The sequence below is a fragment of the Globicephala melas genome, chromosome 1, assembly GCF_963455315.2.
Source record: "Globicephala melas chromosome 1, mGloMel1.2, whole genome shotgun sequence".
Classification (NCBI taxonomy): Eukaryota; Metazoa; Chordata; class Mammalia; order Artiodactyla; family Delphinidae; genus Globicephala; species Globicephala melas.
Genome location: NC_083314.1, coordinates 106,273,021 through 106,295,667, shown reverse-complemented (window position 1 = coordinate 106,295,667; position 22,647 = coordinate 106,273,021). Strand labels below are relative to the sequence as shown.

At 34.2% G+C, this 22,647-nt stretch overlaps 1 protein-coding gene across 1 annotated transcript; it reads right to left on the bottom strand.

The window, feature by feature from the left end:
- Positions 1-6,370: 6,370 nt before the first annotated feature.
- On the bottom strand, positions 6,371-22,646 carry TMED5 (transmembrane p24 trafficking protein 5). The gene is made up of 4 exons (XM_030868691.3): positions 22,174-22,646; positions 16,775-16,872; positions 11,644-11,827; positions 6,371-9,307 (listed from the first exon to the last, which is right to left on the bottom strand). Exons 1-4 carry the CDS (start codon positions 22,351-22,353, stop codon positions 9,089-9,091), a joined length of 681 nt encoding a protein of 226 aa, XP_030724551.1. The 5' UTR covers positions 22,354-22,646; the 3' UTR covers positions 6,371-9,088.
- Position 22,647: the final 1 nt, after the last annotated feature.

The following is a 22,647-nucleotide window of genomic DNA, read 5'->3' as shown; positions in this document are numbered from 1 at the left end:
GAAAAGGACAGTAGAATTTGGGTAGTGTGTGACATAGTTGAGGCTGGAAATGACCTGGATTCTGATGGGACCTCTATGCTAAGTTGTGTTTTACAATTAATTTGGCACTGGGATGTAGGATGAATTAGAGGGAAATATGAGGTACAAAGCCAGCTAGGGCTAATCTAAATATAGGTAAATCTTTTTTGTTGTTGTTTTTTTAACTGTGTCTTAAAAAAAAAAAAAAACATTGTATTTATTTGGTTGCGCCGGGTCTTAGTTGCGGCAGGCGGGCTCCTTAGTTGTGGCTTGCGTGTTCCTTAGTTGGGGCAGGCTGACTTCTTAGTTGTGGCATGCAAACTCTTAGCTGCAGCATGCATGTGGGGTCTAGTTCCCTGACCAGGGGTCAACCTGGGCCCCCTACATTGGGAGCACAGACAGTGCCACCAAGGAAGTCCCTAAATCTACTTAAATCTGAGGTAGTAGAAGCAGTGGGGATGTTGGGAATACTTAAGAGAGAGGTTAGAGAGATTAGTTGACAGTACTTGACTGAGCAGGTCATGGGTCTTTAAGTTTTGAGGACCTGGGAGGCTAGTTATGTCATTAAATAGAGCAGCCCTGTTCAGAGAGCAGTAAGGAAGATAGGCTTGATTGGGAGAAAAGGTTGATGCTTGGAAGTAGTGGAATAAGTAAAGAAGTGGAGTAGGATGGGATTATGGAACAAGACTATTTTTTAACAGTTGTTGCTTCTGCCAGGCATTTCCCAGAAGCTTCTGCTCTTTATTATTAAACATTTGCTCATCACCATTCTTCAAGCAAAGACCTAGAACATTCATATTTCTTCATGATGGTACTGTGGCAGGTATGCTGAAAATTTTCAATAAAAATGTGTCTTACCTGCTATCATAGAATAAAAATAATAATTAGAGCAGATTTAAGGTATTAGTTGAACAAAGGAAGTATTTGGTATTTTGAAACAATACCTACATAGTGGGAAACCATTGTGTTGTTTTATTTAAAAGCTTATTCTGAAGCAAAAGCACTTGGAAATGTTTTCAAGAGAATGCTTTCTGGGGCTTTCCAGATGGATATTCTATACTGGGGATTCAAAAGTCCATACTTCTGAATGGTGTTGAACAAAAAACAGGTTGTAATAAAAATCAAAGAAATACTGAAAAAAAACTAATGTGAATGTAGTTTGAGTTTTAAAAAGAATGAGGTAAAGTCTCTGTTCTGGCAAGGAAACAGAGTCAGTAATATTGATACTTAAAATATTTATAAGGTATTCAGAGTAGTGAGTAAAAATGTCAGATGGTTTTCTTGGCTAACTCTGCAAAGCAGCCTTAAAATATTTGAGGTAGTTACTGAAAGTGACCTCTTTAAGAAATTATACTTGTGTTTTGGTATTGAGAAATATAAATTTAGGTGTAGAAAATGACAAGCATTTGCTATAGTCTAGTAGTAGTAATAATTGAAAACTAGTTAAATATAACAATCAACAGGCAGTTCATTCCCTTCATAAGGAAGCTGCAGTATTCTCCAATTATGGATTTTCTTGTAATAGAAATTACATCTGGTGTTTAAAGTACTCCTTTTCTCCATCTAAATCTGACTTGGAGGAAATAGTGCTAATTTGTTTATCATGTATTGCTTTTCTGCTTACTTTCACGTTGTGTATTAGCTGGCAACAAAAAGTTAGTGAAGTGGTTCTAAGAAAATGAAGATGTGGTTTAGAAGAAAGGGGCAATGATTGGGAGGCATGGAGGTAGTAGATGAGAAAAACAGAGGAGGAAGTCTTTATCAACTCTGTTATTTTTTTCCCCAAGTGAAAAAGGTTTACTGTTTTCAACTATGATACAAAAATATTTCAGTGAAAATTCAGATAACACAAAACGTACAGTTCTGAAACTCCTCCAAATTCTACAATCCAGAGATAATGGTATATAAGCCTTAGCCTTCAAGACATTTTATCTTTTTCTGTTTTTCCTTAACGAGGATTGTTCATGTTGTTTTGAAACTTCACTTTTTACTTAATAAACAGTGTGCCTCATCTTTGCATCAGCAATTACTGTGTTCTAGGCATTGTGCTGGGTGCAGTGGATAGAATAGACATGTTCTCTGCCTTTAGAGATTAGAGTCTTGTATAGGGTTTTTATACGTTAATTCTGATATGGTGTGAAGAGTGATTTGAAAGGGAAGTGTAGAGGGTGCACATAAGAGGGATGCAACATAAATTTGAGGAATCTGGCAAAACTTGAAGCAATGAATGACAGCTGACTTGGAAAAATGAGTAGCTGATAATTCCTGAATACTAACTAGTCTTCCTCCCCAGGTAAACCATCAACTCTTTAAAGGCATATTCTTTGCTTTTCTATTCTCCAAAGTACTGGATATAGTAATGCTCAAATTTTTCATATTCTAAAGTATTAAACCTTGCCTTGGGTCTATTGTGATGAATGTAACTTGTATTAGAGGCTATGGGGATATAAAAGTATTGCATCCTGATCTTCCCTTGGGTGCCAGAAAGGAAATATATTATCAAAGGAGAGAATGAGCCAAATGCATAATGTTTTCTAGTGTTTCCCTCTTCCTCATTCTAAATAAAATGACCTTTTTCATTCTTTATTCCTTTGCTATTGGTCCAAGGGATAGTGAAGTAGTAATTGCTAGCACATTTGTTTTTAAATTTATGTCCCTTTGGCATTTAAGAGTTTACAGTGGCTTATATTATACTGAATAAGTTGCTTCTCAGCTGCATGTCCTATATATGCCTTAATTCTAAGATCCTTTACAGCAAAAAGACGTTGTTACCTTTATAGGTGAAGGAATCAATCATCCACTGTTTAAGATTTTCCTTATACCTACATGTCATGATTGTCCAGTGAAAAGTTAGCATTTGAAAAAGTCAAGGATAGCTTCTCTGTTGAGATTCATATGATGATTTTGCACTAGTTGAGAAGTAGGTGTAGTCTTCACATGGCAGTATTCTAATAACCACTTCATTGTAGTATAACCTCTGGATATTTTGGAAAATGGAATCGCTCTAAAAAGGAAAAAGGTTGACTTCTGACTCCTCTTTCGTATTTCATGTCAAAACGATCAGGCTCAATTCGTTAAGAGCCTTGAAGAATACAGTGTTTCACATTTCTACTGATAATTAAATTCTTAAGAATTGAACCAAAACCTAAAATGACAGTTCTTTTTTCAATGAGAATATTTTGTTTTTATTTAACATGAAGTTAAATTATTTTACTTATTCCTGGGCTCATTTAGAAATATGTATTTTACAACACAGTAATGTCTGTTCCAGGTATAAAATTCACCTGCCCCGTTTTTGTTTTAACTTTTTATTTTGAAATAATTATAGATTCACAAGAAATTGCAAAAAAAAAAATGTTTAGGAAGTTCCTGTGTACTCTTCAGTTTCCCCCAGTGGCGACATCTTGCGTATAGTACAATATTAAATCCAGAAAATTGATGTCAGTACAAACCACAGAGTTTTTTCAGATTTCACCAATTTTACAAACACTCATTTGTATGTGTATGTAGTTCTGTGAATTTTGTAACACATAGGTTTGTGTAACCATCATGAGAGTGAATTGTTCCATCCCGAGGCTGCCTTTTTTAGCCACATTCCCTTTCTTTCCTCCATTCCTAACACCTGGCAACCACTAATCCATTTTCCATCTCTATAATTTTGTTATTTCAAGAATATTACATAAAAGAAATGGTATAGTGTGTGACCTTTTACGATTTTTTTCCCCCCACTAACCATAATTCCTTTGAGGTCTATCCAAATTGTTGCATGTATCAATTGTTTATTCTTTTTATTGCTGCTCAGTATTCCATAGTATGGATGTACCAAGTTTAACCATTCACTCTTTAAAGCACATTTGGGTTATTTCCAGGTTTGGGCTATTGCAAATGAAGCTGCTTTGTATAATAATGTGTACAGGTTTTTATTTGAGCATGTTTTTATTTCTCAGGGATGTGTCCAAGAATATAAATGCTGGGTTGCATGGTAAGTGCATGTGTAGTTTTATAAGAAACTGCCAAAATATTTTCCAGAGTGACTCTACCATTTTATATCCCACTAGCAATGTAAGAGTGTGATCCAAGTTCTCTTGTATCCTTGCCAGCATTTGGTGTTGTAACTACTTTTTCTTATTTTAGCCTTTCTGGTAGGTGTGTACTGATATCTTATGGTTTTAACTTGAATTATCCTAATGGCTAATGATGTTAAACTTATTTTCATGTGCTTATTTGCCATCCACAAATTTTCTTCAGTGAAATGTCTGTTCATGTCATTTTCTAATTGAATTTTTTTTTTTTTAACTGTTGGGCTTTGAGAATTCTTTAGATATTCTAGTCCTTTTTTGGATATGTGATTTGCATCTGTTTTCTCCCCATCAGTAGTTTAATTTTTCATCACTTAATAGGGTTTTTCATGGAGCAAAGATTTTACTTTTGAGGAGGTCCAATTTATCAGTTTTTCCTTTTATGGGTCATGTATTTGGTGTCAAGTGTGGAACTTCTTTGTCTAGCCCTAAGTGCTGAAGATTTTCTCATATTTTTTTCAAAAAGCTTTATCATTTTAACATTTAAGTTCATGTTTTTTTTTTTTAACATCTTTATTGGGTTTTTTTTTTTTTAACATCTTTATTGGGTAAGTTCATGTTTTTACCTGTGTTTGTCTCAGTTGCTCCAGCACCATTTGTTTAAAAGGCTGTCTTTTCCCTATTGAATTGCTTTTGCACCATTGTGAAAAATCAGTTGGACTTGGTGTATTCTAGAATGTCTGTTCTGTTGATCTATGTGTCTGTCCCTCCACCAGTACCACACCGTGTTGATTACTATAGCTATAAGGTAAGCCTTAATATAGGTAGACTTTATTCTTTTTCAAAATTACCTTATTCTTTTGCCTTTCCATTCCATATAAATTTTAGAATAAGCTTGTCCTTGTCTACAAAAAAACCTTGCTGGATTTTGATAAGAATTAATGTTAAATTTATAGAACAATTTAGGGAAGAATTGATCTTTTTACTATGTTGAGCCTTCCAACCTTTGAACATGGTATGTTTCTCCATTTATTTAGGTCTTTCTTCTACCAGCCATTTGATAATTTTTATCATACTGATCCTGTACATGTTCTGTTAGATTTATACCTAAGTATGTCATTTTCTTTGGAGTAATTATAAACGGTATTGTGTTTTAAATTTTGTTTGCAATTTGTTTTTTAACACCAAGCAAGAATCCAGCAAAATAGAACTCTACAATGTGTCTTTTGAAACCCTGGCCTTTTCTTTCAGCTTTCTCCTAATCCTTTAAGGATTAGACAGTATTACTTACTGCTTTTAAAATTGAAATAGGAGTATAAAGTGTAGTTTTGTTAGTCCATCCTTCCATTTTACACCAGATGTAGAAGTAATCCCTTTTATGTCTGATCATTATTGCCACTTGAAAACTTCCAAGACTGGGGAGTAGTTGCTTTCTTTATATATAAGGGAGTTCATTTCACTGTTGGATAACTGATTCTCACTGTTCATTTTGCTGTTGACTCATGGTCATTGAAGACCTCTGATTTTTTTCCCTGCCCTGCATTTCCTCACCTTTTCTTCTAGATGCAGGGATCTGGCATCCATGATATGCTCGTTCTCAGATGATGTCATCTTAGGTGTGGATTCTTTATTGTATCATTCTCCTAGATACACATTAACTGTATATCCATTGTCTAATGACACAAGCCTTCCAGAAGCCCAGACACCTGAAAGTGATGGGCGTGCAGAACCAGAAAGGTGCCTAAGGAATTCTACCAGCTTGTGGGGGAAGAGTGGCTTGTCTAAATAGTATGAAGGAAATCACCAATAATATACCAACTTCACCAAGCACTAGACTCTCTTAATGCTCTTTTAACTGAGTTTTAAGATGTTACTTAAAATAGCTATACAAATGAAGAAATAGGTTCAAAGGAGTTTTGATTTCCCAAGTTCACCCAGTTAGCATATGGTCCAACGATAATGTGGACACCAGAATCCCAAATTGCGTGGGTGAAAAATTAAGATTCTGGAGCCAAATTCCAGTCCTAAACAATCAATTTCTTCAGTGGGGTAGAAGACTGGAACAAGCTTATTTAGCTTATTTAGCATCCCAGACTTTCAGAACTGATGATCTTTGCCCCTGTATTTTGAGCACCTTTTAGTTACAATGCATGTTTGGGCAACAGAAGAATAAGTACATATATAAACAGAAGTCTAATGCAGGGTAGAATGATATACAATAAAAAGTGCAGAGACGTATGGGTTTTCAAATGGAAGGGAGAGCACACTTGGTTAAGATGAAATCAATGAAGGCTTTAAGGATTAGACAGCATTTACAATGACTGGTAGATAAATAAGACATTCTTTGATTGTAATTTTTATTATATATACTCAGCACAGTATTCAATGCTTATTTAATACGGCTGTGTCTGTTCATAATTATAAAGCAATTTGAGCAACACTGATTGTGCATTATTACACTTCAATTGAAAAACCATTACATGCTGAACCAATATCTTTGAAATTTTCAGATAAAGAATTTTCTTTGGGAAGGCACAGAATTATAGGTACTCAATTATTGTCAATTTTAGGACATAATAATGCTTAAGAAGGATAAACATACATAGCATAAAATTACATTTCAGTTTATCATTTCAGTGCTATTTCAACCACTTATCCTCTATATCTTGACATTCACATGAAAGAATAGCAATCATTAATAATCCAAATGCAAATCATAGTGAAACTCTAGGCCTCAGTTAAATATTGTAGTATTTTAAAAGTTTATATGATTAAAAACTGAAGACAAAATAAGCTGTTAAGTGATAAATAGCTTACTCAGTTTTAGCATAATTTTAATGTCAAAACAATACTGACATTAAAAAAACCATATGAGGCAGATAAACAATATTCCTTTAGAAATATTAAAGAATTTAGTACAAATGTGCTTACAGATTTTACTTTTTGGTTAATACAGGTAACATGCTTCTTAAATAACCTCTTCTTTTCACTTTGTCTATAAAAATAAAATTGTCCTCAATATTCTTAAATTCTTTGTTTTCTAAATAAGGCCATTATTATACAGTAAGTTACTGAATCAATGGTTTAAAATCAGTGACACAAATCATATGTAGAAGGTGATGTAACAAATTTATTGTTAGGTAAAGAATCAGTACAGTACAGTAACCAGCTATACGTAAGAGGTAGAATTCTTAATCACAGTTTTATAGAAAAGATGCAGTAGTTTATATCTGTACTGTTTTATTAGCTATAGTACTTTAAGTTTGCTTCTTATTATGAGTGTATCAGAAGGGGAAAAAGGAGGGCTCTTCATAGGCAAAAATCTTATTGGCCCTTGTTTTGCATGTGTTATAGGGGCTACTCCTGGACACTTAGGAGCATTTTCTTGACCAATTAAGGTAATAATACCTTATCTCATTTTTAAAAAGCTTCAGAGTTGGGAAATCTAAACTTCTTTTCTGAAGAATAGAGGGAAATATATAAGAAGGAGGGAAATATCTCTTTTTGTACCACTCTTGAGTGTAAATTATAGATGAAAGCATTCTCTCTGGATATCATTATTGCTTATTAAGAATTCCAGCAGTACTAACCCACAGAGGTTGTTCTACACTCAAGTTTATAAGTTGATTGTTTCTAACTTGTATATGTCATAAACAATATTACAAACGGGTATAACCTAAAAATTCTATTTAATTCATTAAATTATTAGTACTTGAGTAAGACAGGATGGCAGAGACTATAGGGTTATTCACATATTGAGTTTTTAAACTTCTGTGGGTTTCTAATCCTTATCTGAATGTCAAATAAAGTGATCAGAAAGGTCACTTTATGAAAGTTGTAATAAAGTTGTAATAAAAATAAAATTTATACCCAGTAGGGCTTATGTTTTGTAAAATGTACCTGAATACTTATAAATGATAATTCAAAACAGAATAAAACAATTGTAAAAAAATAAAACCCAGTTTCTTCCAGTTAACTGGAAATTAATCTCATAATTTATACTAGGATTGAGTCATTATGAGCCAATCAGATTCCAAATACTTTATTTATAGTTTAAGTGAAATTTATTTTGAAAGGATATTCTCTAAATTCTTTTATATTGAGTTTATTCTTTTCTTACTGATTTTGAGAACACAAAAGTGATATTTACTTACATTAGGTCCAGATCCTTTTAGCAATATTTCCTTCACAACTGCTGGTATTAATGTATTATCCAAGTCAGTAAACACGTTAAAACTAACATAACACTGTTGATAATATAAAAATAAAATGATTTTCCCTCACATTTAATTTTAAAATCTATATTTTGGTTAAGGATTAGACAGAATGTATTCCTATAGAGACTGGGAGCAATCTTTATTCTTCAAAGAGAAAATCTGTCCTAATTTTAATAAGTATGACTTAGCATTTTTAAGAATTATTCAAAATGTCAGCTTTTGGGAATGTAAGCTAGGTATATAAAACTATTTGCTATTAAAATGAAATATATTTGGTTATAAAAATCCCACATATCTGTTTTTCACAGCTATGTTTCTATTTACATTTAGGAGATACATATGTAAAAAGAGAAAAGTTGAGTCTTTGTCTTCTAAAGATATCCATGATTAGGTAATTCTCAGATGATTTATAACTTAATATATTGAAAAACTTCTACAGTTAATTTGTAATTGCCACATTTACAAAGAAACTTCTGGGTAACAATCTTTTAAAAACATAGTTCAGTGTTACATTTAGGCCCAAAGTTCATTTATTTAAATCACCTATGACATTTGCAAAATTTTTTCAAATGTAGGAAACTGCCGTTATTAATATGGCTTCATTCATTTATACCTGCAAAATACTTGTTATACACTTAAGTACAACTGGAACAATAAGATTACTTGCACAGATGAAAGTGAAGCCTTTCCTTTCACGTTAAAATTAATATTTATTTCACACTTATGGTAATGCCTGAAAACGTTTTGCAAGCAACTATTAATGGTCTTGACTGTAACAGTTTATTGCATTTTTCTGCCCCTTTTTTTGAATGTTAAGTACTCTACTTTGGAGTTTTAAGTTCTACTTTTCCTCTTATCTTCAAATAGACTCTTAAGCATATATACTTGAATGGCTGACACTACCACCATTACCACTAAATTAACCATAGACCAGAAATTTACTCTATCAAAGTTGCTTTCTTGTATGTTTCGATCACGAGCTTCAAATGCTCTAAGCAGAGTTTGGATATGACCACTTTTGCTTAGTCTGGACTTGATACTGTTGATGGACTCCTGGAGATAAAAAAAAAAAAATTATTGTGAAAGAATGCTCAGTAATTTTAAGTTAATTTAAAAATGTGCTTCACAGTACTCTTACTAGTTTAATATCCAAACACAATTTTAATTAAGGGGTGGGTACTACTTAGATTACCTAAAGATCTTCATTATATAAAGTTTATGTAATAGTTCTCATGATGTATTTAAATTATTGTTTATAATTAGTTATTTTAAAAATGAACAAAGCTACTGTGAATTGAAAATAATGTGAAAATACATTTGAGTGCTATAGTCCCAGTAATTTTATATACATTATCTTCTTAGCCCTAACAACCATAAAAAATATAATCTGTTTTTAATACAAAAATGTTCCAAGATCTCATTTATAAAACAAGCTTATCAAGATGCATTCTAAGTTGCACATCTTCTGAAAAAACTTTTTATAGTAGGGTCCTGGTGAGAAGTGATTTAAAAACTATAAAAGGTTTACATGAATATAAAGTAAAGTTGAGATTCGAAATTCAAAAAGTATTGATGGCAAAAATAAGAAAATACTAGGAACAGATTTTCCTGGATAGTCACCTTGCTTAAAATCCTCATTTAAATGCAAAAAAAATACTCAAAATTGCAGACTGCTCTGCTAAACCTACAAAACTACAAAATATAATAGTTATCATATGGGCACATTTGTAAAGCAATGGTATATTTTCCAGAAGAATATGGGATTCAGATCCCCAAATAAAAAGACCATCCATAGTTCTTTTCAATATCATGATGATGATAGTCAAGTATAAAATTATTTATTCAAGTTTGCTGTTGTGATACAAATTTTGGGGTGGGGGGAGTAAACGAAAAATCTCCTGAAAGACATTTTATTTTTTTTCAAAAAAGACCAAGTATTTTAAGCCATATTTAAATCTGAACTTTCTGGTCATTTTGTTTAATTGTGAATGAAGTCAATCTCTTGAGAATGCAGTGAAGTACTAACAAAATTTACAACTACTTCTAGTTTGCTCTTGTTGGCAATATAAATTTAAAATGGGAGAATATATTAATATGATTGAGATTTAAAAAATGAGTGGGAAGAAGACTGGACTAGTTGTGAAACTATGGATACATCATTTCCATTTTAAGCCAGTTCCTTACTTATAAAATGGAATGAAAGGGGAAAGGGAGTTTGGAGCTGGACTAATGATAACTAAGTCGTCTTCTAGTTCTAAAATTCAACTAAGTTTAGTATACATATGAAATGATGAGATCAAAATTTTCATGGTAAAAATTCATGCCAATTAAGCTTAATCCTTTGTTTGTATTCACAGTGACACCAATGGAGAAGGTAAGAAAACTAGTATTTATTGTGTGCCAGACTCTGTTTAAACCATTTATATACATGCCATATCACATTTTATCCTCACAACAACTCGAGGTATTATCCCCGAGGACAATAGGAAACCAAGGCTCGGAGAGCTCAGTCACTAAGGAATTACACATATGATATGATCATTTAATTTTCTGACTTCTTAAGCTAACTGATCTACAGTATGTCTCATAATTTGATAGTTGCTTTCCTAAGAAATCTCAAAGTGATCAAAATATATTATAAAAAAAAAGTTCAGGTTATAAGAGTATTAGAGGTTATATAGTTTCAAACATGGAATAATCACATTATTTCTCCTGTAGAAAGTTCTATAACACAGGTATATACACTATTTATAAATATCACTGAGAATTCTATCATTTTATTACATCTAGCTGTGGCCGAAGGGTAATGATCTTTCTCCCCATCACTGGCAGTACTATTATTAGCAAGTAGGTTCTTATACATGCACGTTTCATTATGCATGTTTATGATAGATAGCGCATAAAGCAATTCAAGCCAAGAAGCCATAATCTAAAAGCTTTTACTCCTAAGTGTAGTGCTAGTTTCTGCTAAGTAATGCTAACAGTGTTCCCCAAATTAAGTAATATCAAATTTCATATTATAAAAACTATGGTGTGGGAAAAAATGCCTGTACATCTTAAGTGTTTACAAATTACTCAGTTTTATTATATGTGCAAGTGTTCTGCAGATCATTATTACAGTCTTCTGTTTGTGAACATTCTAAGGGAGTTCTGCAGTTAAGAGTCTGTGTCCAAATTCTAGTTCTCTCTCTCTCTGGTTCTGTGACAGAGACGTTACAAAATATCCCTAATCCATAATTTTCCTCATTGGAAAGATGGAGATAATAATCCTCATAGAATTAAGCAAGCATTAGGTGAGATAATGCAAATAAAATGCCTAGCTCAGTGCCTATCCATACTAAGGTCTCTAGATGTTAGTAATTTTTATTATTTTATTAAACCATACTGACCAGAATGTCTTCCAATTTCATATCCAACATATCTGTGCCAGTAATGTATTTCTTCCAGTCCTCTTGTTCTTGCTCCTGTTCTCCCATATTATCCAGGATTAATTCAAAGAAAATCACCTTCTCAGAAATGGTGCTGAATGTATTATCAAAGCAGAACATGTAGTCACCACCTTCAGTCTCTATCCTGTATGAAAAAGAGGACATGTCTTCAGTTATCTGTACTTCCATCTGGGATCAAAAGAAAAGACTACTGTAAAAGAGAAGGAATAACATGGTTTATAATAATTGGACAGGTTACTGATGGAAAGACTTCCTTAGTATTGAAAGACAATTTAAAATTTCTTGGGAAACCAGCAATCTGGAAATATATATTCAAGTACTTGCAACTTAGATGTGCTTGGCATTTACTCAGTAAATTGGGCAAATGAGCTTGACCTAACTTTCGGAAGAAAACAGGATTAAAAACTTAGATACATGATACCTCACAATGAACCTTAATATTTATACATTATTAAAAGTAATCTATAATGAGTTCAATTCATATGGAACTATCACTACAAACCTCCCCTTTGAGATTAATCTGTAAAGTGAGTTTTGCTTTGTTTTCAAAAGCAGTGATGGACTGTCCTAAATGCTTTCTTCTAGGCCCCTTTGGATTAAGTACATCTTTGTAATAGTTTACAAAAATTAGGGATGAGTTCAGTGTCCAAGAACCAGAGTTTTACTCGCAGTGGCACTACCTTTACTGAATAAGTGCCACTCATAACAACTTATGATCTTGTCTTTACATTCAAGATAATTGACCTGGGCCGAGTTAATTTAGCAAAATAGCTTTCTGATATTTTTGTGGAGAGAAACTTTAACAAACAAAATATTGCACAGGCTAATGACATTTACTACTGCTGGCCACAAAAAACAAAGTTCAACCTGTGTTTTAGTTTTCGTTGTAACTATTCACGAAGGTTGGTCTAAATGATTTTGAACTTTGCTTATCCCCAATATGCTAGGTCGCTTAAATTTGGAGGCAGCTTATATTATTTCCTACAACCTTCTGAACAACATGTGAGTCTCATCTTTTAAGCCAATCTCCATCCTTTTCTTCCCCTTATTTCTGACTTAACTGTTGTGTTTAAGCATAAGAGATAACTACTCAGCAATGTGATTTGATTTTAGCATATATACGATAAATAAAAATAGCCAATACTTGTATACCTCTTCATAATTTACATAATGCTTTGACACATTTTATTTCTTTTAATCCTTATCATCATATTTGAAAGTAGGCATAATCGACCTTTTCAAGGTGAGTAAAAGGTTCACATAGATTAAGATACTTGCCCATGATCACACAGCCTGTTATAGGCATACATGAAGCTTGGATATCTGACTCTCAAGTTAATTGATCTTTCTACAGTACTGCTCAGAGCCTGTCTGTATTCTTTGCAGTCTCCTCAATCATGACAAACCTTTGTCTTTTGAGGATTCATTTAACTTTTGAAAGGAGCCTGAAGCAAACACTGGTATGGATACAGGGGGAACAATATTAAAAGCAACAAAACAAAATAAAATGTTGTGACCATTATGTAATATGACCTAGATGTGGGGCACCTGAGGAAAACTTTCCAATGTATTCTGATGAATGGCATCACTGATACAGTAAGCGTATAACCACCAAATGTGACTATTCACTTAGACTATGCATTCTCGATGAGGGGATACTGCCCCCTAGGGGTGAAAACTGGTTCAAGATGGGCAAAAAAAAAAAAAAGCTATAATAGTATCGTGGCCCTCCAAAGCTAAATCCTATGACAACATCGTATTCCTTAGTATTTAATTTTCTCTCATGGGGTTGTCTTGGGCATATCACAAGCAGCATGAGCTCATGGAAGACACACACAATGTGTCCAGGAACACTGCTACAAAATGCTAGCAAATAGCTGTGATTGGAGGACGTTTGATTGGTTGATTGCTTGATCTAGAAGTCACAGGGCAAGAGGTGGCCTACACATGCTTAATGATACCGGTGGCTCCCTTGTGGATGTGTATGTTTGATCTTCAATTTTTGAGGTGCCTTGCATTATCTTCTATAGCCTTGTGTGATCTTCATCTTCAAAGCCAATCTTGTTTTTCTTCCCCCTATTTGTGACTTACTGTTTTTGTTTAAGCATAAGAGATAACTACTCAGCGATGTGATTGGCTTTTAGCATATATACTATAAATAAAAATAGTCAACACTTGTATATTCCTTCATAATTTACACAATGCTTTCATACATTTTATCTCTTAATCTTTGCATTTTGGGGGGAAGATTTGAATAAAGCTAGTTTATATTTTATTATTTAATTTTACAAAGGTTATTCAACCCATCACCAATTATGCCAAACACTGGGGAAAAAAGTCAATAATATCTCAATGACCACTGAGTAGCTAAAGTTATTTTCCCACATCAAGCAAAAGTTAAAAGTTAAGGTAACTAAAAGTACTTTTTAAGAAGTTAATGTAATTTTTTTAATCATTCTACTTTTCTTGAAAAATATTTGGAATGATTTAAAAAATTTCAATTACATTGCTATTATGTGTATAAATTGCTAATTTGCATGTGTAGTGGACACAATGTATGATAAATTATATTAAAAGTTATTCAGAAAATATAAAGTTAAATTTAATGTTAATAACTTTTTAATCTAACTTTTAATTTTGTTTAGTCTTAATTTTATTTAACCCAACTTTATTTAGTCATTCTTAACCCTGAATTGGATAAAAAGGGTAAGCTTTGTACCTATTCTTTTTATATATAAAGCACAGATATACATAGAGTTAAAAAAAAAAGGGGGCATGTAGTATATCTTCGGTATTAAAATTTCATGGCGGATGATGAGGAAAAAAATGCCTAAAAAAGGCTGTCTGGGGACAGGAGTAAAAATGAAAAAAAATTGAGAAGCACTGACTCAGATGTATGAGCTTCAACATGTGTATACAAAAAAAAGATGTTTATTACTTTGTAGTCATTCCTATATTAATTTCTAAATTTGTGTTGACTACCTTTAGTAGAAAGGAATATTATTACTACAAATGATATAAAATATTATCCAAATAAAAGCATATAGAGTAAATTTTCCTTTCAAGTAGAAAAAGAATTAGCATAAGTAGTCCAAAATTAATGTTATGGTGTGAGTTAAGGTAATATTAATTCAGTGGTCTAGAAAAATGCTTTTATATATGACAGTACTGGACAAATAGGTATTGAGCAGTTTAAGGCGCTGTCTGGAGACATTTTTACTAACCCTGACTTCTGGAAGGATAGCATTTGTTTTAAAATTTAATTTAAGAAAAAAACTGTTTTGGTGGTATAACTGAGATTTTAGTTGCCTTTAAAAAGTTAATATAGCTAAAGATAAATTTTTGTTTAAATCTAATTTTTAGAAAGTAGATTTGTAAATCTGGTGTAGTGATTAGGAGTGAATTGGACTGACTGGTCTTAAATCCTGGCTTTGCTGTTCATTAGCTGTGTAACCTTCAGCAACGTACTTAACTGCTCTATGCCTCAATTTCTTCATTGGTAAGATGATAATAATATCATGTACCTCATAGGACTGTGGGGAAGGAAGAATTAAAAAAAAATTAATACATGTAAAGTGCATATTAGAACTGTGACCTGGCACATCAAAAGAACTCAATAAATGTGAACTCTTATAAACTCTTTCTTTTCTCCCAATGGTTTAATGAGAGGTAATTCTATGCAAGAAAGCAATAAGATACCTTTTTTCCCCTAACAGTTAATTTTAATTTATCTCTAAATGAAAGCAGAAAATTGGAGAGAAATTAAAATTGACAGAAATTCTATACATTTTCTATATTCTGAAATTTAAAGGTGAACTACATTTTTAGTTCTTGTTCATACACCTATCAAAGAGAAAGCATAGTTAATTCTGGTATATCAATCTTAACTGACTTTTTAAATTACCACTTCTGATTTTATTTATCAATAGTTTATGCAAATTATTTTTAGAGCTCTGTATAGGTAAGACCGTTTTCAAAAGCACTTAAAAAATTATGGTTGAAACATTTTCCCCACCTTGTTCACTCATACATGTATTCAATATTTACTGAGTATCAATTACATGGCAGGTACTTTGGTTAACAAAGGCCAATGATTATAAATAGCTAGTACTTACATAGTGCTATGTGCCAGAGATGTTCTAAGCATTGTATGGTAGAAAGCAAGAATTTGGGTTCATCCTGCCTCCTCCTCTTAATAAATGTGTATCCCTGCAGACTTACTTAATTTCCCTGAGCCTCCTTGTCTGTAAAATGGGAATTGGGAAATCAAAGAATCTATCTCTCACAGTGGGTTGGAATGATTAATTTAGAAGCATATAAAATGCAAAGTCTAGTTTATGGCAAATATTAAACATTCTGTATTTGATCTTATTCCTATATACTCACAGTTTAAACACGATAACAATACTGAGTAAACAAAGTGCTGCAGTAAAATAATAGAATGAAATAAGGAACTACCAGTGAGATATGAAAAAAGAGAAATGAGATATAAGAGATACAATATATCGGCTTTTATCAAACTCTAAACTCAGAGTTATAAAAAGTATTTTATTTCTATATGGTTTCCTATGGTCAGATCTTTTACTTTCAGATCTTCTAATTATCTAAAAAGAATGAGGTTCGAGTAAAATAAAAATTTACACAAACACAAAGATGTATTACTGTACTGTTGTTTTAAGAAAACAATGGGCAAAAATGATATAGCCAGTAGTTCAAGAAACTTTAAGATATATACCTGGAACAGTAACTTATAGTTAAAATAGAAAAAGCCTGTGCTAGCCAGAAGGGCAGGTTTAAAATGCCACAATAGATTGAATGCAGTACCTATGGTATACTCATTAAACAAAGCAAAAACCAAAAAAAAACAAAAACTTAGTCAAGATCAAAAGAAAATGCCTAAACAAAAAGATAAGATTAATGAACGACATTTTAGTTTAAGATAGATCACTAACAAGGACTGTTTAAAATGTTCATATGGAATCATTTAATGCTGACATTTAGTATCAAATGTGCTAATTTTCCTGTGCCCACTGGTATTCAGATCAAGGAACCCAACTAAGAGATTACTTACGTGTGAACTCCATCTGATTTTCTTTGTTCAAAAACTAAGGTTCTTCCTTTTGGAGAGGCAAGATGGAAATCAATATCTAATCCTGCTCCATCTAAAACCTGTAGGAAGGCATAGAAGAGAAGAGCACATTTTACAAATTCTAAAAATAAAAAGCTATATTAAGTAGATCATATGAGGAAAAGATTTCATTTCTAAACCTAGAGGGGTAAGAAAGTGAAAAGACTCATGTTAGGGCTAAAAAGGAGCAGAAAGACCATTTGGTTCAATTCCATTCATTTTTGGAACTTGTCCCTTTCTTGCTAATTCCTGTTGCCATCACTTAAATTTAGGTCTTACGGGTATTACTGAAATAATCTTCTTAAAACAGAGGCCCTGTAGAGTAGAAACACAGAAGGTAGTTCAGTTGGTATACCCTTTTCCTTGGGCAATTTAGGGCTTGCTATGTAACTTTTCTGAGTTTGTTTCCTCCTCAATAAAATAATAACTAGCTACTTCTTAGCCTGGAACTCAAGGCCTCTATGATCTGATTCCAACTGACTTTTTCAAGCAATACCTATTATTTCCCAATATGAACTATATATTCCAAGCAGGCTATTTACTTATTGGCCAAAGAATAAGTACAGGAAACAGGAAAGTACCTGTTCCTTTACAATCTCAAAATGTCCCAATGATGATGATGATAATGATGATAATGATGATGGCAGCTAACAATTACATTTTATGCCACACATTGTTTTAAGTGCTTTATGTGGATTTATTCCTCACAACAACTCTAAAAGGAAGGTTCTATTATTTTCATTTTAGCCTAAAAAAACAAAACCCACAGAAAACAGGCACAGAGAAGGTTGCCTAAGGTGATATGGTAAATAACTGGCATGGTCAAAATTTGAACTCAGCCATCTGCCTTCAGAGGCTACTCTTTTTCTTGTATAACTCCATTTTATTTTTCTTGGTGGCTTTAATGGAATGATAGATTACCTATTCTTGTGCTGTACTTACTGATCAACAGAACTGGTTTCAAATGGCTAGCTAAATATACATAGTTTTTTTCTTCTTTAAATCCCAATGAAATGAAGAAAACATAACGATATAAATAATCTATTTATATAGATTGGAAATCTAGGAAAGCTGTTAAAGGATTTGAAGAGTAAGGAATTTCTGGAAGATATTCCACTGAGCAAAGAATACATCTAGCTACCAATATCTATCAATCTCAAAATTCTCAAAACAGACTAGAGAGACACCAAATATTTGTTGAAACTGATGCCCTCTCTTTCATGTTATTGGTTTTTCTCATAGGATCAAATTCTGAAAAAATAATGTAAACAGACTTAAAAATATGTTTTCTCAGATAAATGTAATATACATCCTCAGAGAAATTCAAGAATGTAAAAATCTACAGAAAATGAAGATGCTGATATGAAAAAGTTCTTAGAAAAACCAAAAATGTGATTGCCCAAATAAAGCTTTAGCAAATGTAATGACAGCAGAATGGGCATGGATGGAGACTAAAAATCAGAGAACTAAAAGGAGCCAAGGAATTCTCACAACAAGGTGAAAAAGTATAGATGAAAAGTATGAGGGAAATGGTAAGAACTTTATGAAGGACAGAACTAAAGATTTCAAATACCCACCTAATAAAGCATTTCAAAAAGAGAGAACCAAGAGAAATGGAGAGGAAGTTATCAAATAAGAGAATAAAAAGTTCTGCTCCAAAAGATAAAAATCTTTAGACTGCAAGAGTCTAATAGATGTGAAGCAGGATAAATGAAAAAAGATCCAAAAATCCTAGTGACTTTTCCAAAGGATTTAAAAAGAACCTAGAAACTTCCAAAGAGTAGTAGTAGAGAACTACAAAATAACAAGAACTGGGATGGCATCAGCATTCTTGCATATATACACAAGGGAGCCATGTCTTCAATTTTTCCAAGTAAAAAATTATATTTACTGAAGAGAAAGCAAAAGGTAAAGCCATTTTCAGATATCCAAGGACTCAAAGCGTTCTGAAAGAATTACTCAAGGTTCTCCTCCAAAAACCAAAAACCATATCATTAAATCAAAAAGTAAGTAATGTGACAAAACTAAGCAAAGACTTCAGTAAAACAAAAGATATTATTGGTAGTGACTGTCAGGCTTAATGAAATCATTAAAAATGGTATTTAAAAATACAGAAGCTGGGCTTCCCTGGTGGCGCAGTGGTTAGGAGTCCGCCTGCCGTTGCAGGGGACGCGGGTTCGTGCCCCGGTCCGGGAGGATCCCACGTGCCGCGGAGCGGCTGGGCCCGTGAGCCATGGCCGCTGAGCCTGGGTGTCCGGAGCCTGTGCTCCGTAACGGAAGAGGCCACAACACTGAGAGGCCCACGCACCGCAAAAATAAATAAATAAATAAATAAAAATACAGAATCTAATTTTAAAATATACAAAATATCTATCTAAAATATAAAATAAAACAATACCATAAATCTAAAACTAAACTTCCCAGTGACTTCAATGGATCATGATGGACGAGTCCCACTTTCACCTTTCTGTCATAGTCTTCCAGTCCCTCAAAGGTGTGTTCTTCAGTCTTCTTCCTCAAAGCCTTGGATTGCCACATGCTGTTCTTTTTAATCCATCACCTTGCTCCACCCCCTTATCCCTAGTAAGCCTGATTCTTCTACAGATCTGAACTCCACTTCTTCTGGGATGTCTTCTCTCAATTCCCACTGTGAAATCAAGTCCTTCTATTAAACACTCTCATAGCTTATGCACTTCACTTCATAGCACTTATTAGAGTTCTAATATCACACTTATTTGTGTAATAATTTGATTAATGTCTATCCTCTTAACTAGACTGCATGAGTGCACGGACTATATTTTTACTCACCATTGTATCTGTAGTATCTAGCATAAAGCTTACACAAATTAAGCACTCAACGATTTAAAAATTTAAATGAATGATCTATTCATAAGATATATATATTGACACTTCAAAATTTCAAGAACTTAATATATTGTGGGGCTGGTCAATTATCCTAAAAGTGTCCTCTTAAACCCAAAATGTGTGAAACGGTTAAAATTTTTCGATATGTCACAGTAAGCCAAGGGCAATGTCTAGAAAGTCTGTTCCCTGACATTTTAAAAACTAAGACAAAACCCAGTAGCTTGTAGTTATTGGAAAATTAATCACAGAGCTGGAAAATGCAGACAAAGGGTTGAAGATGATTTCTACCCTTTAAACCCTTCTAACATTGTCTAGGACTACAGACATTTAATGATTTTACTTCTTTCCTCAATCAAAACAAATTGTTTAGGCAGAATGCTTTAGGGGAATAGTCCCTTTGAGTGATTAAAGATGCAAAGTATAAAGCTAAGCCATACCACCTATATAAATCTAGAAGTGTAAACGTAAAAAAACTAACATATATTGAACATTTACTATGTGTCAGGGATGGTATATGAACACTTATTAACTAATTGTTTCAAATCAACTCTTACTATTATTTTCTCTATTTTAAAAGTATGGGGTTAAGTAACTTGCTCAAGATCACACAGGTAGTAAGTGCCAGAGTCAGGATTTCAGCCCAGGCATTTTTTTCGTACAGCTGGAGCTCTCAATCATAAGAGGTCAGTAGTTTAAAATAGATTTCTCTCCTAATACCTCAGTAAATACTGATGAATTTTGAACAATAAAAATTGTTTTCTTATCTAGACTATTTCTCTAACCCCATTTGGTTTCCTTACCTCTAATTTTGCCCTCTTTAAATCCATCTTCCACACTGTAAAACATTTTTGACAGTTACCACACTACTTAATCTTCAATGGCCCTTATACAGACAAAGGTCAGAGCTACTCAGCATGGCACACAAGCTAAGATTCATGATCCACGATCCAGCCTCCTGACCTCTCCAACCTCTTTCTTCTACTCCCACGCTAGACTTTATAGTCTTAAAGGTCCATCGAAAACTCAGCACTTCTAGCGTCCACTACATATTGCCCACTGCTAGAACACTAACACTATGCATTTTCAGAACTGTCTATTCATTCTGATCCTTTTCCTGAAATGCCCCTTCTTCCTGGCATTCCTGTTTCACCTAAGCATCTTTCTAGATTCCAATTTATTTTCTCCAGGAATTCTTTTCTGATACCCCAGAGAAGAAGCCCTCCTCCAACAGCATCTAACCATACTTCATTGAAATTAGTTGTTTATGAGCCAGTAACCTTTAAATATTAAGATCCTTGAAAAGGGTTCTTTCTGTTGTTTGTCCCTTCCCCCGTGTCCTTGTCTCTACTTCTCCATTACTGGCACATGGTAACTTCAGTAAATGAACTTTTGAACTGGACTGGAAATCAAGAAATGCTGAGCTCCTGCCTCAGTGTTGCTCATTAACTGTGTGACTTTAGATACTTTACTCTTTATGCTTATCCTATGCATCTATAAATAATCTAATTCTAAAGTTCCTTCAGAGGAAAATTCTAAATAACTTTATTTTGCTCTATATGTGACAGTACCTGTTATTGAAAAAGATTCTCTACATCAAGTATAAAAAATTAACATCTGATTAAAAATTAGGTAACTTGTGAAAAAATTGAGAGATGAACCACACCAAGGCATCTTTTTTTTTTTTTTCCCCCAGTGCTACTTAGAAACATCGAAATTTGCTGTATTGGAGCTTACAAGACTTCTTCTAAGAAATTACCCTCTACCAGAATGACCACATAAATTAAGGCAATTCCCTATAATATTACGCAGGTACTAAAAAGAAAACAATGATATGGGAGAAATGCTTAGAATGCTGAAAGAAAGATGACAAAGTTTTAATATACAGTTAGATCTTATTTGGTTTTTAAATAAGGGGTATATAACTGAGAAGGAAATGTACCATTAAACACATCAATAGCCCCTTTCAAAATATTCCGAAATAGGATTTAGTGATAATCACATGGTCACAGTTCAAAAATCCTTAACTGAAGCAATGACAGTATAGATTTACAATACCGGAATTGAGTGAGGGTGGTGGGGGTGATTAACGCCAAGTGTCATCATCTCGTCCAATGATTAAGGAGAACGTGTATTAGGCCTGTATTGTGAAATTCCCAGTATTGAAGCGTGTACTGGCTAGAAAAGACACAGGTGAATTATGAAACAAAGAGAAAAACCACCGACATCACCAGAGCTGGCCTCTTTCCGACCGGAGGAAAGGGGAGGGGTGGGGGTAGTCAATTCCAGGTCCCGCCTAACTTCTCGGTCCCCAACCCCGGGGAGAGCCTCGTCTCGCGTGCTGGCGCGGAGCTGGCCTCTTCCGGGCAGCCCTCGCCTCTTCAGCACCCCGGTCGTCCACAAGAAGTTTCTAAGCCGGTGAGAGGCGACGACGTGCAGCTAGGCTAAAGGAAGGAGGCTGGCTCAACCTCTGCACTTACTTGGTACTCGATCTCCAGCGAGGCCTTCAGGGGCATGGGCTGGTAGAAACACTCCTTCTGGCCGGCCGGAAGAGTGAAAGTGAAGTCGCTGTCTAAGGAGGGCGTGAAGCCGGCCGCCCCAGGCAGCAGCTGAGAGGCCAAGAGGACCACCGGGAAGGGCAGCCAGATCTTGTCGCCCATCCCTGCCTGGGCGATCTCGGGCTGGAAAAGGCGTGGGAGGCGTGGGTTATAGGCGCCTATGCTCTGCTTTTCCTCCCTGGACTCCTCGTGGTTGGCAGGGAAACCTGGAACCTGAAGAAACTCCAGGTGAAGGCCGGGGCGGACGGGCGTTTCTCAGAAGGGAAAACACCGGCCTACAAAGGGTAGGGACTGAGGGCGGAGCCAGCAGTCCCTTTCCACACCCTCCCGGGTCTTGGCTCCCTCAGGCCCCGCGTGAGCGCGCCCGCTCGATACCCAGACGGCCGCAGCTTCTCA

Coding starts and splice junctions, on each gene's coding strand:
- TMED5 (XM_030868691.3), bottom strand. CDS start 22,353: ATGGGCGACAAGATCTGGCTGCCCTTCCCGGTGGTCCTCTTGGCCTCT. Junction 16,873..22,173: donor CGCTGGAGATCGAGTACCAA/GTAAGTGCAGAG, acceptor GCCTTCCTACAG/GTTTTAGATGGAGCAGGATT. Junction 11,828..16,774: donor AAATCAGATGGAGTTCACAC/GTAAGTAATCTC, acceptor TTTTTCATACAG/GATAGAGACTGAAGGTGGTG.